General features: G+C 45.1%; 1 protein-coding gene across 3 annotated transcripts in view; it reads right to left on the minus strand.

Moving 5' to 3' along the window:
- Positions 1-7,798: 7,798 nt before the first annotated feature.
- LOC137434170 (uncharacterized) overlaps positions 7,799-16,154 on the minus strand; it is a 93,452-nt gene continuing 85,096 nt past the window's right edge. For all 3 annotated transcript variants that reach the window (XM_078785723.1, XM_078785724.1, XM_078785725.1), the window contains exon 11: positions 7,799-8,546. In XM_078785723.1, coding sequence (XP_078641849.1) covers positions 8,517-8,546 — 30 coding nt within the window. In that variant the 3' untranslated portion in view covers positions 7,799-8,516. The remainder of the gene's footprint in view (positions 8,547-16,154) is intronic.

The following is a 16,154-nucleotide window of genomic DNA, read 5'->3' on the forward strand; positions in this document are numbered from 1 at the left end:
TATCATCCATTTATTAAGTACTTGGTATCTCATCATTTATTTATTAAGTACATTATCATATTTATCATTATTAAGTATTTATCATTTATTAAGACGTGGCATCTCTTCACAGCATCCACCACAGGCTCTATTCCCATCATCTTTCACAAATGATTGATGCTGTGAAGAGAAACAGGTTGAGATGGTTTGGTCATGTGTCGAGGAAGGATTAAAGTGACTGGTTGAGAAGAGTGATGGAAATGAATGTAGAAGGAAGTAGAGGACGGGGAAGACTGAGAAAGACTTGGCTAAAGGTGGTGGAAGAAGAAATGTGGGCAAGGGGGTTAACCTGGGGAGATGCAGAAAATAGGGCAAAACGGAGAAGATTGTCATGGGGACCACAAGGCTAACCTCCGTTCTAGCAGGGAAAATGGCCTTAAAATGCCTGTTGTTGTATTAAGTACTTATTTTCGCTCAAATGGACAATATTTTTGCACCTTTTGAGCTGGGAAGCTGATATTTGGACACGACAATGACAATGACCAAGGAAAATCTCGCGAGATCTTGTCGGGGCGGTCACGGTTTTTCGAAGCTGTTGCACGATCCTCACGCACGCTCGAAGTTAAGTAATTGTCACATTTGTATTTTTGTCGAAACTGTATTTATCTTACGTGTATGTACCTTTTGCATGTCCCTCCGGAGATTATCGGTGTTAATCTTTCATACCTGTAAAAAATAGTCGAGTATTTCGTGCCACGTGGCCTAGTTGTTGAAGCTTCCGACCTTGAGGCCTGGTTCTCTCCGGGCATCCACAGTGGTTATTTTTTCATTCGTGTGTTTGTCAAATTTCAACTCGTTATTTTATCGTCCATGCGTTATTGTTTGTTTATAGTTAGTTTTGGTTTGAATTTCCTGAAACTCGTAATTAATTAATCATGTTCTGCTCCACGTGTGCGGCCTTGTACCCCCGTCGGTGTTTGTTTACTAAAGCCTCCTACATCGTGTTTTGCTTGGCGCTTAGTTTTTTCCCTTCTACCCCGAACATAACTCTTTGTCTAACGTTTTAAATACGTTTATTTAAAATACCCCCACCCCCAAAAAAAACAAAACAAAAAAAAACCAAAAACATTTATTTTCCTTTCTCCACGTGTGCTTTCTCATCCTGTACTTTCTGTCCAGGTGTGCTGTTCGCCCCACCCCCATTATCTCCTTGCCATCCACATTTTGCCCTGTCCACCTGACTCGTGGTGGTCCCTCTCGGCTCTCCCCCCATTGGTACTTTGTGCATGTAATATAAGATTGTTTACGGTTCTGTTTTAATATTATTTAAATATGTATAAACTTTCCCCTTCAGTGTTTTATTCAGTGGTATATTACAACACACTGTTTTTCTTCCTATTTAAAAGGCTTTTTTAAAATTCCTCTCCATCTCATTCCACGTCAAAAAAAAGAAATTCAATCTCTTATACGTCTCCCTCACTACATGGTCTAAATCATGCTCTAAATTCACATTCATTCCACCCCTCCTCCATCGTTCTGAATCGGATTGCTAACTTGAAAATCACAACAAATCCAATTTGTTATCAATGTTCGTCTTTCATTAATCATCCACTTTCGAAACTCCCCCCTTGCCCCTCCACTCCTAAACTCCCCCCTTGCCCCTCCCCTCCTAAACTCCCCCCTCACTCCTCCCCTTCAAAACTCCCCCCCAACCCCTCCCATTCAAATCTCCCCCCATACCATTCCTCTCCAATTCTCCCTCCTCCCCACTTCGTCTCCCTTCTATCTCATACCTCCACCCCCCCCCCCCCAACCTTCTACTTTCCTCTGCCCCCCCTCAAACAACCCTTCACTGTGCCTCATCCCTTCACCATCAAACCTTTCATCCTCCTCATCCTTCCCTTTCTTGGAACTCTTCTGTAATCTCTGACACACTATCAACTGCTCTTCCTACCTCCCCCTCTCATCCTTCATCTTGCCCTACTCCTCCCCTCCCCTGTCCTGTACCCGATGCTCCTCCTCTCTCTTCATTATCGGTATGGACCTCAAACATCTGGGGCCTTCGCTCAAACCTGACTGATCTCTCCATACAGGTTGCTTCTGACAATCCAGACTTGATCTGCTTAACAGAGACTTTCCTCCTTCAAGATGTCTCTGATTCCTTAATATCTCTTCCTGGTTACTCCCTCCTCCGGTATGATAGACCTGAGCCTCGTCCTGGTGGTGGGGTGGCTATCTTTATCAAAAACTCTCTTCCTCACTCTCCTTGCACTGCCCTCTCTCCTCCTCACCCCCAGGAGTACCTCTGGCTACGGCTTCCTCTCCCCTCCCACCTTTTGTTCAAATGTGTTCTGTACCGTCCTCCAAACAGTGATGACTCCATTTACATTTCAGTCTGACATGGACCAACTTCTATCCACTCATCCCAACTCTCTCTTCCTCATATGTGGTGACTTCAACTGTCATCATGCCAGCTGGTTGGGTGTGGGTTCCTCTCTCACCAGTCATGGCACCTCAGCAAAGGACTTCTGTGACTCACTGGGATTGACACAATCTGTCAATTTCCCGACCCGGATCTCAGCCAATGGAGTATCTTCGCTTCTAGACTTGGTTATGACAAACTTCCCTGCTAATGTCTGCTGCTCTTCTTCTGCTCCAATCGGTTCTTCTGATCATGTGCTTGTCAAAGTGGACATCGCTCTGGCCATTCTCAGAGCCTTCTCAGCGTCGACGAGTCTGGCATTTCACTCAGGCCGACTGGGATGGTCTTCAAGCAGCCATCAATCGTCTGGATTGGTCTCCCATCTCCACTGCCTCTGACATCAATTCTTCCTGGGAATTCTTCCAAAGCAAACTGCTCTCTCTCATGCACAGATTTATCCCATCTCGTCTTCAGTTGTCTTACCCTTCCTCCCGTCCATGGTACACTGAATCTTGTGGTGAGGCAGTTGCCCTGAAACAACTTGCCTTTGCCTCTTGGAAGCCTAATCCAACTGAAGGCAATCTCATTTCCTTCCACAAAGCTCGGAACAAGTGTGTGTCTACCCTCAGGAGTGCCAGGAAGCACGATCTCTCCACACTCAAGAATGAACTCTCAAACCTGTCTCCTTCCTCCAAATCCTGGTGGCGTCTGGTCAAATCCGTTTCTGGTGTTTGTTCCCCCTCCATGCCCTCCCTTACCTCAAATGGCCACACAGTTGACATCGCACGTGACAAAGCCGAATGCCTCAACTCTGTGTTTGCCTCAAAATCTTTAGTCCCAAACGCATCTCTCTCTGTTTCCACCTTTCCCAGTCGAACCCAACTGCTCCTGGACTCTGTGTCCTTCTCTCCTGACAAGGTGGAGTTTTTGTCGAACCTCGACTCTGATTCTGCAACTGGACCAGACGGCATCAGCCCATGGGTCCTAAAATTCTGCTCTGCCGCTCTACCTCACCCTCTCTGTTCTTTTCACCCTCTCTTTTGCTCAAGGTCATCTGCCAGCATCCTGGAAATCAGCAAACATTACCGCTTTACACAAAAAAGGTGCAAAAACAGATCCTTGCAACTACAGACCAATCAGCCTGCTCCCAATTATCAGCAAAGTCATGGAATCATTGCTTCGGATATGAAATCTTTCCTCTTCTCCAATGGCTTGATCTCTGATCATCAATTTGGTTTCAGACCAGGTCACTCTACTCTGGACATGCTGCTGCTGCTGTCTCAACAATGGATGGAGGTCCTCAATGCCAAACAGGAAATCAGAGATGTCTCCCTTGACATATCACATGCCTTCGATACGGTCTGGCACCCAGCTCTGCTCACCAAACTCTCCTCCTATGGTATCCATGGAAATCTCCATGCATGGCTTGCGGACTTCCTCTCTGGTCGTAGTCAACGTGTGGCCCTGAATGGATTTCTCTCATCTCCCCTTCCTGTTCAGGCTTGAGTTCCCAAAGGCAGTGTTCTGGGCCCTGTGCTTTTTCTGGTCTTTATCAATGATCTCTCCGACTCTCTGGAAAATCCTCTCTATCTCTTTGCTGACGACTCCACTCTCTGCCGCTCCATTCCTCTTCCCTCAGATCGGCAGTCTGCAGCCTCCTCACTCTCTGAAGACTTGGACAAAATTACAGACTGGTCAAACAATTGGAACATGTCTTTCAATCCTGACAAATCTCACACTCTTACGATGTCTCTCCGAAAAGATCGACTGGACAACCCTCCCATCTACTTTCTCAACCATCCTCTCCAAGAAGTTTTGTCGCTCAAGCTCTTGGGTCTCACTATCTGCCATGATCTTTCTTGGGAAAACCACATTTCCAAGCTGGCCTCCAAAGGCAGTCGCCGACTGGGCATCCTCCGCCGTGCGAAGTCCTTCCTCGGCACACCTGAGCTCCTCACCACATACAAGGCTTTCATCCGCAGCTCAATGGAATACTGTTCTCCCCTATGGGCCGGTGCTCCTGCCTCACACCTAGCTCGGCTTCACGCTGTTGAAACCAAAGCTTTCAGAATTATTGGAATCTCCCGCGATGAAGCTATCTATGAGGGCCTTTCACTCACTCACCGCAGGCAGGTAGGTGGTCTTTCTGTCTTCTACCGACTCCTCTCCGGCCTTGCTCCCCCAGCTCTCTCTGTGCTCTGTCCCCCAAATATTCCTACAGGTCGCACAAGATCTGCCAGCAACCCTCTGATAGTTAAACTGCCGAAATCTCGGCTCTCTGCTCACCTTCACTCTTTCATTCCTCTTTTCTCCCGCCTCTGGAACAAACTCCCACACTCCCTTCAATCCCACTCCTCCCTCCAGGTCTTTAAAACAGCTGTTCACCACCATCTCTTATCTTCCCCCATCCAAAACCTTGATCTTTTCTACCCCCACTAATTCACCCCAGATCCACCTTGTTTGAAATTCCAACTTCTTTCCTGGAAGTCCTGGCAGTGTCCATGTTTTATACCTCTCCCACCCCCCCCCCCCCCCCTTCCCATGCCCTCCCCAAAGCCCTCTCCCTCCCACAGATCTCTCGGTCTCCATGTCTCTCGGTCCCTGCTCTCAAATGTTGTGTTTGTGTCCTTCCCCCTCTCTCCCCATCTTGTCTGCCGCTCCCGATGTTATATGTTTTATGTGTCGGTTTGGCTTTCTGTGTGATTAATGTTCGCTCTTTCACGAGCCTCGATGTATACAAAAAAAAAAAAAAACAGCGTTTGGCTGTAAAGTGTATTTTTGATTCATTATCATCAATTAAGTATCGATTTCTTTCCTCTCATCTGGGCAATATCTCAGGCACTTTTTGAGCGAGGAAGCTGATATTTGGACACAACAATGAACAACAATGTGGCTATAAATGGTATTTTTGATTTATAGATTAATAATAAATAAATAAATTTTAGGTTACAGATTTGGATGAAACGGTGGTGGTTTAGGTATTTTATTATCGAATTGATCAATTTAATTATGTTACCATTAATATTTATTTACTAGTACCCGACTGCAAAGCCGCAATGAGCCGGCCAAGCCAAAGCCTCTTGCCACTATTTTACCAATCACTATGGCATCAGTAGGTTAGGTAGTTGGTAGTAGGTAGGTGTAGTAGGTACCATACCTAGTTCAAAATGACACCATTTGCATTCTGGATGAGATTAAAATATATAAAATTTCCTTCTTGATTAATTCGGTGAATTCCGTCTCAACTTCGGATATTTCCGGCCGTGAAAAACTATGCCCGACGGCCGCGAGATTTCAAAAAAATAATTCTTCGTCAATTTTAGAATATTTGACGCCGTTTTCAGCCTCCAAAACGCGGCAATAAGCTTTTTTAAAAATATTTTTTCAAATGCTCGAATCTCATTGGTTCCGGTGTTTGGTGACGATTTTCATTGAAGATAACCAGGGCCCGGGGAACGAGGTTGGTCTTAAAGTATTTTAATTACAAATTAGAGGTGCATAAGATTGTGAATCGAACAAAGACGGGTGAAACAAACTCATATTGAACTTTTTCGCAATTTTTTTAGGCATACTTACGCATCCGGAAGATGGCGGCCTCCATTGAGTGATTTGGTTTTTGAAATATTTTTTCAAATGCTCGAATCTCATTGGTTCCGGTGTTTGGTGACGATTTTCGTTGAAGATAACCAGGCCCGTGCGGGCCGAGGTTGGTCTTAAAGTATTTTATAATTACAAATTAGAGGTGCATAAGATTGTGAATCAAAAAAAGACGGGTGAAACAAACTCCTATTGAACTTTTTTCAATTTGTTATGCATACTTCCGCATCCGCAAGATGGCGGCCTCCATTGAGCAATTTGGTGCTAGGGATCCAGCAAAATCTGGCTTTTCAATATAATACGTACACGTTCATTCACAACACCGGCTTCGCCGGCTATTATTATTAATCATATTTATTTTATTTTCTGGGCAATATCTCAGGCACCTTTTGAGCTGGGAAGATGATATTTGGACATGACAGTGACCAAATGGTTTGGCTAAAAAGGATATTTTTGATTTATTGATTAATTATTGATTAATCAAGTCAATTTTCTTTTTCAATTATCTAATTTATTTTCAAAAAGTTACAGCTTGGGATGAAACATTGGTGGTTTAGGTATGCCATTAGCCAATTGATTAAGAAATTATTTATTTTATGATTATTTATTTTAATTATGCAATTAAATCAATTATTGTACACCTCTCCCTCCAAATACGGTCTATGTGCTGCACGGCAACATTGCCGTGATATCTTTGCATCAACTTGAATTTCATCAAAAACTGTCCGCCGAGAACGCCACAGAGTAGGGCACCATAGTCGGGTTGGTGCACAAACCACATGCCTGGCAATGCACCTTTGCGAGTCCAGTGGTGCAAAGAGCACAGGCAATGGATGACCGAGCAGTGGAAAAATGCGATTTGGTCAGATGAATCATCCTTGACCATGTTCTCAACAAAGAGTGCATGAGTGGCACCACCCTGAACAACTACTTCCCCGAGTGCTTTGTTCCAACATTAAAAGGTTCTGGTGGTTCTAATATTGTGGGGTGCATTTTCGTGGCATGGTTTGAGTTCAGTCATTCCCTTATAAGGCAGGATCAATGCCAATTGCTACTCAATGGTACTGGGTGATCATCTTCAACCCATGTTGCAACATTTATTTCCTGCTGGGAGGGGTCTTTTCCAGGATGACAATGCCACCACCCACAGAGCACACATGGTCTCCCAATGGGTTCATGAGCATGATGACACTGATGTTATCCATGTTATGGCCTTCTCAGTCACCAGAGCTGAACCCAATTGGGCATTTATGGAATATTCTGGAACGATGCCCGAGACAGAATTTTCCACCAACATCAAACAGGTGCGAGTCAATTGACTCTCTCGTAGAAGAATGGTGCCGCATCCCTTCTGCACGGTGTCAGAAAAATTATAATTGCACCATTTCCCTTTAAGATTGGCAAGGCATAATCGAGTTGACATCTGTAGTTTTATGGTTTTGCCATCCACTGGCCAAACAATTCATAGTGCTGTCGTGTGTGCCACAAGTCATCCACCTGGCTTCAATTGTTATACATTTTACAAAATACCACCTTACCAGATTCTGCTCTATAAATTGTAGGTCCCAGTCAGTGCACATTTTACAATACAGGACTTTGCTCTGGCAAATATCTAATAAAAGAGTTATAATCTTACCCACTCAAACATGGATAAAGCCAAAGTTTTAAAATAATCTAGCGATGAATCCCCCTCTCGCCTCCTTCCTTCCATGCAACAGTGTGAATGGTTTAATTTGAAAATCTTTCACAGGGAAGTCAATGTCCCTCAGAGTATTAAAAAAAACAACCTTTACTACAAGCCAATTTAATGTAAAAGTTTATTCAGTTTCAAAAATAGGATTAAAAATACAGCAAAAGCTGAAAAAACCATTTGGATCCTGACGTTCATCTTAAGGCGAGCATGTATCAAATGCATTCAGGGTGTCAGCGATAACTCACTGACTCTTCATGAATAACAGACCGTGCAAAGACCAATGCTGGCAGGTGGGATTCCCAGTTTAATATCCATACCAGAGACAGGGCTATTCATCATTGTACAATTGTATTCATCAAATGTATGCTGCCCACATTGATTCACAATGATAAAGAGCCCTGTGTGTAAAAACACCAGGATGAGTTAAACGCTAGGTCAGGATTAAAACACAGGTTGACAGCTGAGGGGAGTGCATAGACCTCAAGGCAATCACACAAGGTCAGTAAACCAATTTTCACCAAGTGAACAATCTAAAGCCAACATCAACATAGAGAATGGAATTTACAACACTGTACACACTTCAGAGTTGAAGCAATAGCAACAAAACAATGTTGGATTGAATGAATAAAAACATTCTGCAATAACATTTCACTTCACTCCATGGGGTAAAGTACTTCTGTACAAGCATATAAAACATGAACATCACTATTATAACAAAAGGCTCGATAATGAACATATGCAGTTACCAAGAGGGTCGAGGCCTCCAAACAGCTGGTTTTGAGCACAGCACGTGTAGTGGCCTCGGCACAAACAGGAAGAAGTCCTTCATCGTTTGTTCTTGCGCTTTGATGAAGTCTGAAGCAAACATACAATAGGTATTAAAAAAATAACTTCACCTTGACAGTGCAAGCAGTCTGCATTGGTGGCACAAGAAAAACGAGAAAGGCACTCAGTACAGCGCATACCTCCACCAGGCTGAACTGCTTACGTTTTGTATCCCACCGATAGGCTGGATCCAAATCCGGATCTTCACCAAAATGTAATTGCTTTGTCTCACCTATCCAACTCATCCACCAAGTTTTGTCATAATCCTTCCACAACTTTGAAATACCGTGATATATATTGTAACCTGGTGTTGGCTTAGCGGTTAGGGTGCCGGCTTGGGATCCCAGGATCCTGGGTTCGAATCCCGGTCGATCGCTGAATTAACGCCAGGGTGGTTGACTCAGCCTGTCATCCTTCCGAGGTTGGCAAATTGAGTACCAGCTTGCTGGGATGAATGATCCCGGTGTGTACCCCAGTTTAGAATAGGTACACCGTATCCCTGCGCATCGTAAGAGGCGACGAAGGGTTGGCGTCAGGAAGGGCATCCGGCCAGAAAAACATTGCCTCAAACAGGGAACCATGATTGTCATGGGGCCCGCAAGGCTAACCCCCACTCGAGCGGGGAAAATGGCCTCAAAACATTCATTCATATTGTTGCGCGGACCCTTCCGGTTAAGACCAGGGTGGACCAGAACGGCTTTAATTGAGGCGACGACCAAACACGGATTCAGCTATAAAACGCAGGAGGAAGAAGGGAAGTGGAAGCTGTGGTAAAAGCACTTACCTGGAGCGCGCCGACTGCAGCTTCGATCCTGCAGGGAATTAATGAACTCACTAACGACAAGATTTAGAATGAACAAAAATATAAAGATTTATTCATGGCACCCGATAACAAGGAACGCGACGGTAATCAAATAATGGGCCTAAATTGGGATCCCACACACCTCACTTCAGAAACAAGACACAGGAAGGAATTACGAAAAGAATTGTCTCGTCGTGTAATGCAAAATGTTCTGTGAGTGCGGCCTGATCTTGTCTGTAGTCTTGTCCGTCGTCGTCCCATACCGCTCCCTCCGTCCGCCTCCGAGCACCAATCCAAAAGCACCACGCGTCCAACGCACCAAAAGCACCACGCGTCCAATGCACCAAAAGCACCACGCATCCAACGCAGGCTAGCAATCTCCACATAAGGTCGGTCTCCAACACGAGGCACAAAGGGACAGGCACAGAGAGATTGCAGGAGGAGAGAACAGCGTCGAGGAGAGGAACAGAGCCAACAGGAATCCAAGCCAAGAGCAGCGCGAAGCACGATCCAAGCCACGAGGGAAGAGAAGGGTCCAAGTCAAGCACGAACCGGGCGAAGAGAGCGAGCTTCAATGTCGTCTCTGAGAACAAGCTCTCGAATCGGTGCAGCGCCCCCTTATATCACTTCGCCTGGTGATGTCAGACCGAAGCTTCCCGTCGTTCCCCGAACGTTCCAGCATCTTTCCTCCAATGAATCCCCTCCTCCTCAGTTGCGTCCTCATGCCTCCGGTGCTGATCGGCTGAGGTTCGCGCCTTCCACGCCAACCAATCACTCGTTCCCTGTAGCGTGGTGATAGCTCATGCCACTTGATGTGGCTAGGCCTGCCGGAGGTGTAGCTGGCTGCGGCCCATGCAGCGGTGCCCCGAACTGGCCTCTTGCCTGTTTTCTTCCTAAGTCCTTCTCAAGGAAGGGAATGTAATTAATGTGTGCACGACAGGGCCTGTCTAAGTGTCTACAGGTGTAGTATGCATTGCCATAAGGGACAAAGGTTTGATTACCAGGTGTGACACACAGGGGTTTATCTTAATCCCTCCACTATCGAGCACTCGAACATCCTGGTATGTTCACAAGCAGACATCTTAAACCGACAAACCGGACTACACATGGAACTTATTACAGGTAGATTCCCTATCGCGACAGTCAAATACCTACCTATACAGATCTACCTGACTCGAGATATTGCTCCACCCTACAGACATAACTATATAACTATATAAATATATAACTATATAAATATATTGTTGCGGATATGAGATTGGCATCCATCCATATCCGCTTGTAAATATTCCCCTATTTCCTCCATACTTCCCAACTATCCCCCAATCCCCCATTCCCTAGTCCCATTTTCTGTAAACAACACTCTGTAGACCCGACCTCCCCCTATTTCCCCCATTAAATGTCGCATCCAGGTCCACCGCATCTCACGTAGACAACTATAGGACATCTTGCTAGTTATTCTTAGTCTATGTCAGTTAAGGACTCGTTTCCATTAATTGTGACTCTTCGTTGCACCAGAATGTGATTGTATGGCACCGTTATGGAGTTTAGGACCTCCCAATACCTCCCCGCAGCTCTTCCTCACGGTTCAGCAACAACAACAGCAACAGCAACAACAACAACAGCGGCGGCGGCGCGGGGAGTGTGCGTCCTCACTCCGGCTTGGTTGGTGGGGGGTGTTGGGAGGGCACCATGCCTTTCCAACGAGCCGGCATCGAGCATGTGCTCGACGGGGTTACCAAGTAGGGGCTCGCTGTCAGCTCCTCGTCAAGGGCGGAGCCCGGTAACCCCCCGCACCCAATAGAAGCGGCGGACCGATCCCATCTGGGGCGGAGCCAACGAGCCGAGGGCGTGTCACTCCCCGCTGAGCATGCGCAGGAAGAGGGAGGTGACGTCAGATGCGCCCTGAGCTGGGAGAGAGAAGGACGCCACCTCCGAGCGCTGCAATACCTCCCCGCATCTCTGGACCGGACCGTGTTTGATTCTGCCCCTGAGCCAAGGTGCACCTTGTGCTATCGACTGCCTGTCCTTCCCTGCCATCAATCCCTGTGTAAGTCAGTCTTGGTCTGTTTGTCTGTGGTCTGTCTGGGATAGATAAGATTGTGTCTAAGTGCCTATCTCTTCTGTGTCTTTACCTCATTGCCTTGTAATCTACCCCTTTTCTCCCCCACCAATTATATCCTCCTCCGGAGGTCTTGAGAACTGTACCCCTTGTGTCGTTTCATTTATCCCAGTCGTTGTGTCCTTTCCAAACCATTGATTTAGCATAGCGCGACTTGGTCAACGTCGGGTGGAATCGGGTGAGTTGGGGAAGAATCGGGGGAATTGTTAGGTCGCGGCAATACCACCGCTCGGTAAATAACATCTAATCCGCGATCCGTAACAATATATATATATATATATATATATATATATATATATATATATATATATATATATATATATATATATATATATACAGTCACATGAAAAAGTAAGGACACCCCATGCAAAGTTTTGACTTTTTCAACATATTTCAACATGCAGCTATTTGATCTTCATTTCAACAATATTGAGAGATAAAGGTGATATAATATAACAAATATCATGAAACATTTACATTTTGTAGTCCATTGTATAATTTAAATTAACATAAATGCAAATTTCGCATGTGGAAAAAGTAAGTACACCCCTACATTTATCACTACTTCAAATACCTAAAATTAGAATCAGGTGCACCAGCTCATGTGCAAATGATTAGAACATCGTTAAAGAGGATCTTGGAGGAACCTGTCTTATTTAAACCTCAGACATTTCGTTTGGTTTGCTCTTTGTTGTTGAATTGTGCGGCGTCACCATGCCTAGATCAAAAGAGCTCTCTCAGGCCTTCAGAAAGAAGGTTATAGATGCCTACGAATCTGGGAAGGGATTTAAAAAGATCTCCAAACAATTTGAAATCAATCATTCGACTGTCCGGAAGATCATCTACAAGTGGAGAAGATTCCAAACAACTGCCAACTTGTTCAGGCCAGGCCGCCCCAGCAAGTTCAGCCCGAGAGCAGACCGCAAGATGCTGAAAGAAGTCTCGAAGAACCCCAGAATATCATCACGGGACCTACAGGTAGTTATTGCCACTGTTGATGTCAAAGTGCATGAGTCCACCATGAGAAAGAGGCTGCACAAATTTGATCTACATGGGAGGTGTGCCAGGAGGAAACCTTTGCTGTCAAGAAAGAACATCGGGGCAAGACTAAAGTTTGCCAATGAACACCTCAGCAAACACCAGCACTTCTGGAACAATGTGCTCTGGACAGATGAGTCAAAGGTAGAGCTATTTGGCCACAGTACCAGAAGACATGTTTGGTGAAAAACAAAAACAGCATTTGACCACAAGAACCTGATACCAACTGTAAAGCATGGTGGTGGAAATATTATGGTTTGGGGCAGCTTTGCTGCATCAGGGCCTGGGCAGCTCACCATCGTATAATCCACTATGAATTCTTCATTATACCAGAGGGTGCTTGAGGATAATGTGAGGCCATCTGTCGGAAAGTTGAAGCTCAACCGAAGGTGGACCTTGCAACATGACAATGACCCAAAACATACCAGTAAATCCACCAAGGAATGGCTGAAAAGAATTAAATGGAGGGTTCTGGAATGGCCAAGTCAAAGCCCGGATCTAAATCCCATCGAGATGTTGTGGGGGAATTTGAAACGAGCTGTGCATGCAAGAAACCCCTCAAACATCGCACAGCTGAAAGAATTCTGCATGGAGGAGTGGGCAAAAATTTCTCCCAGTCGATGTCAGAGACAGGTAGACAGTTATAAGAAACGCCTACTTGAGGTTGTTTCTGCCAAAGGGGGCAATACCACCCATTAGAGCCAAGGGTGGACTTACTTTTTCCACATGTGAAATTTGCATTTATGTTTATTTAAATTACACAATGGACTATAAAATGTAAATGTTTCATGATATTTGTTATATTATATCACCTTTATCTATCAATATTGTTGAAATGAAGATCAAATAGCTGTATGTTGAAATATGTTGAAAAAGTCAAAACTTTACATGGGGTGTACTTACTTTTTCACATGACTGTATATATAGATATCTGTGCAGTCTCCTCTCGTCTCGTCACTGAACTACTTTCTCAAACTTTTGTGAAATCGTACCAAGCTTCTGGTATGCACATATCTCTCCTGTCAGTATGTTCTAAGGGTATTTTGTTTTGAAAAAATTTCCTATTTTTGGAGGGAATCTTTTCGGGAATTTTTTTTTTTTTCGACTTCAATTGTTTATAAAATGTGATATCACGTATATTACAAATACATTTGTGCAAAATAATTGTTTGAATTATGATTTGTTTAAACCATGACAAAACGGCAACTCGGGTACAGTCATTTATCTATATATCTACACATCTGGGCAGTGTGTGTTGTCAATTAACGACTCCCTCAAGCTTTTGTTTCCGTGGTTGTGAAGTGTTTTAAATAACGTTGGTGGTTTTGAATCACGTGGTGGTGAGGTATTTTGAATTATGTGGTGGTGAGGTGTTTTTAATTTCGTGGCTGTGAGGTGTTTTTATTACGTGTTTTATGGCTGTGAGGTGTTTTCAATTGCGTGGTGGTGAGGTGTTTTGAATTACTTGGTGGTGAGGTCTAATCGTCCCAAACTTCCAGTCTGCACCTACCCCTCCCCTCGGTTTGTGCTGAGGGGTTCTTTCTTGAAAAAAAAACATTCAACCTAAAGCTTCAACCTAAATTGCCTACAAAAATGTAATATCACAAGCACAACAAATACATTTGTGCAAAATAAATGTTTATTATGATTGGTGTAAATCATGACAACACAGCAACTCAGGTACAGTCATTATCCTCAGCTAAAATAAGCTAGTTCCTCTAACGACGCCTGGTGAGGCGAGCGGAGCGAGCCGAGCCAAGCCAATCTAGTGTGTGTGTGTGTGTGTGTGTATATATATATATATATATATATATATATATATATATATATATATATATATATATATATAGTTACGGAACCCAACGTCGGCCTTCCCCACTTACCAAGGGGGGATTAATCCCCTCGCTTATGACTGACCGACGTGGTCCCGGGGGTATGACGTCACGCCCGGTCAGCGCTGGGTAGGGTATTAGGCCCAACCGTCCTATGACCTAAATACCAGCACCTACCGGTATGCAAGGAAATACTCCCCCGCCCACGGTCGCAGCGTAATGGACTAGTTGCGCCGAGCGAAGCGAACTGCACCGTGAGCCGGTTACCAAGACTGACCCGATTGATCTTCGTCGGCCGAATCGCGCCACGGGCCCTCAATGGGGAAACCTCTAAGCGACCGAATGCGAAGGAAAGAGGACAAAGTAGGAAAAACAGGATTTATTACTATTAATTACTATTTACACAACGAAAGAAACCAAGGAGAAGGAAGAATAACGAAAGTAATTTACAGGAGAAGACACAGCGCAACACTAGCTTACCTATTACACTCTTAATTAAAACCCCAGGACAACGTGAAAGACAGACGAACGATCACACTTACACGGGGAATGCAGGCAGGAATGAATGGCCGGAGGTGGATGGCTTGGAGAGACAAGGAAGGTCCAGCGGGGACTGGGCACGGTCGGGCCGGAAGGCACCACCGTCAAAAAGCCGAGCCGTGGTCGTGCGAACTCCCGCGGTTCCAAACTGCGCGGGCGAAGTTCCTTTTCCGCACCGCTGCGTCGCGCGCTTCGTGAGTTGCCTCGGTCTTCTTTCTCTCGGCCGCCGTGGGGACGTTGCGTGCCTTCCCAGGACTCTTCTGCCGTATCTCCTCTGCAGCGCGGCACGTACCTCATCTGAGGTGGGGGCGTCTCCCGCGGGTTATATAAGCCCCACACTTGAACCTTCGCGAACCTCCCAGAGCGTTCTCTCTCCGCCCTCTCAAGCCAAACCTCTTCGTGCTGGATTGGTTGAGCGGCGCTGACTCACTCCTCCTTTCTATGACAAGGTGCGGAGACACGCCTTTCTTCTCCCAACCGACCGCGTGCTCAATGGAGTCCATTTGCGGCGAAAACCATCCAAACCTGACACTTTGAAGATGGGACCTAATCTTATTTAATTCGGTGCAATGGAGAGTCGACTATTGGGAAACACAGCCTTAAACTACATAGAATAAGGGAATAACTATTTAAAAGGATATATGGTGCCCTGCGTGTATGTTTATGGAATTAACTAAGAGGACGACCTTCGACCTTTCTTTACATTACGGAGGGTGACATTTACACACAACCAACCATAATTCTCACATTCGTTACAATATATGTATATACTAGCTTGGCTCGGCTCACCACACGTCAGAGGAACAGGCTTGTTTTAGCTGAGGATAATGACTGCACCCGAGTTGCTGTTTTGTCATGATTTACACCAATCATAATACAAACAATTATTTTGCACAAATTTATTTGTAGTGTTTGTGATAACATTTTTATAAGCAATTTAGGTTGGGAAAAAACAAAACAAAAAAAACCCTCAGCAGATACACACAGGAAGGGGTAGGTGCAGACTGGAAGTTTGGGACGATGACACCTCACCGCCACACAATTCAAAACACCTCACCGCCACGCAATTCAAAACACCTCACCGCCACGCAATTCAAAACACCTCACCGCCACGCAATTCAAAACACCTCACCGCCACGCAATTCAAAACACCTCACCGCCACGCAATTCAAAACACCTCACCGCCACGCAATTCAAAACACCACAGCGCCACGCAATTCAAAACACCTCACCGCCACACAATTCGAAACACTTCACAGCCACATAATTCGAAACACCACAGCACCACACAATTCAAAACACCA

The sequence above is a fragment of the Myxine glutinosa genome, chromosome 10 (genome assembly GCF_964187855.1).
Source record: "Myxine glutinosa chromosome 10, kmMyxGlut1.1, whole genome shotgun sequence".
Taxonomy (NCBI): Eukaryota; Metazoa; Chordata; class Myxini; order Myxiniformes; family Myxinidae; genus Myxine; species Myxine glutinosa.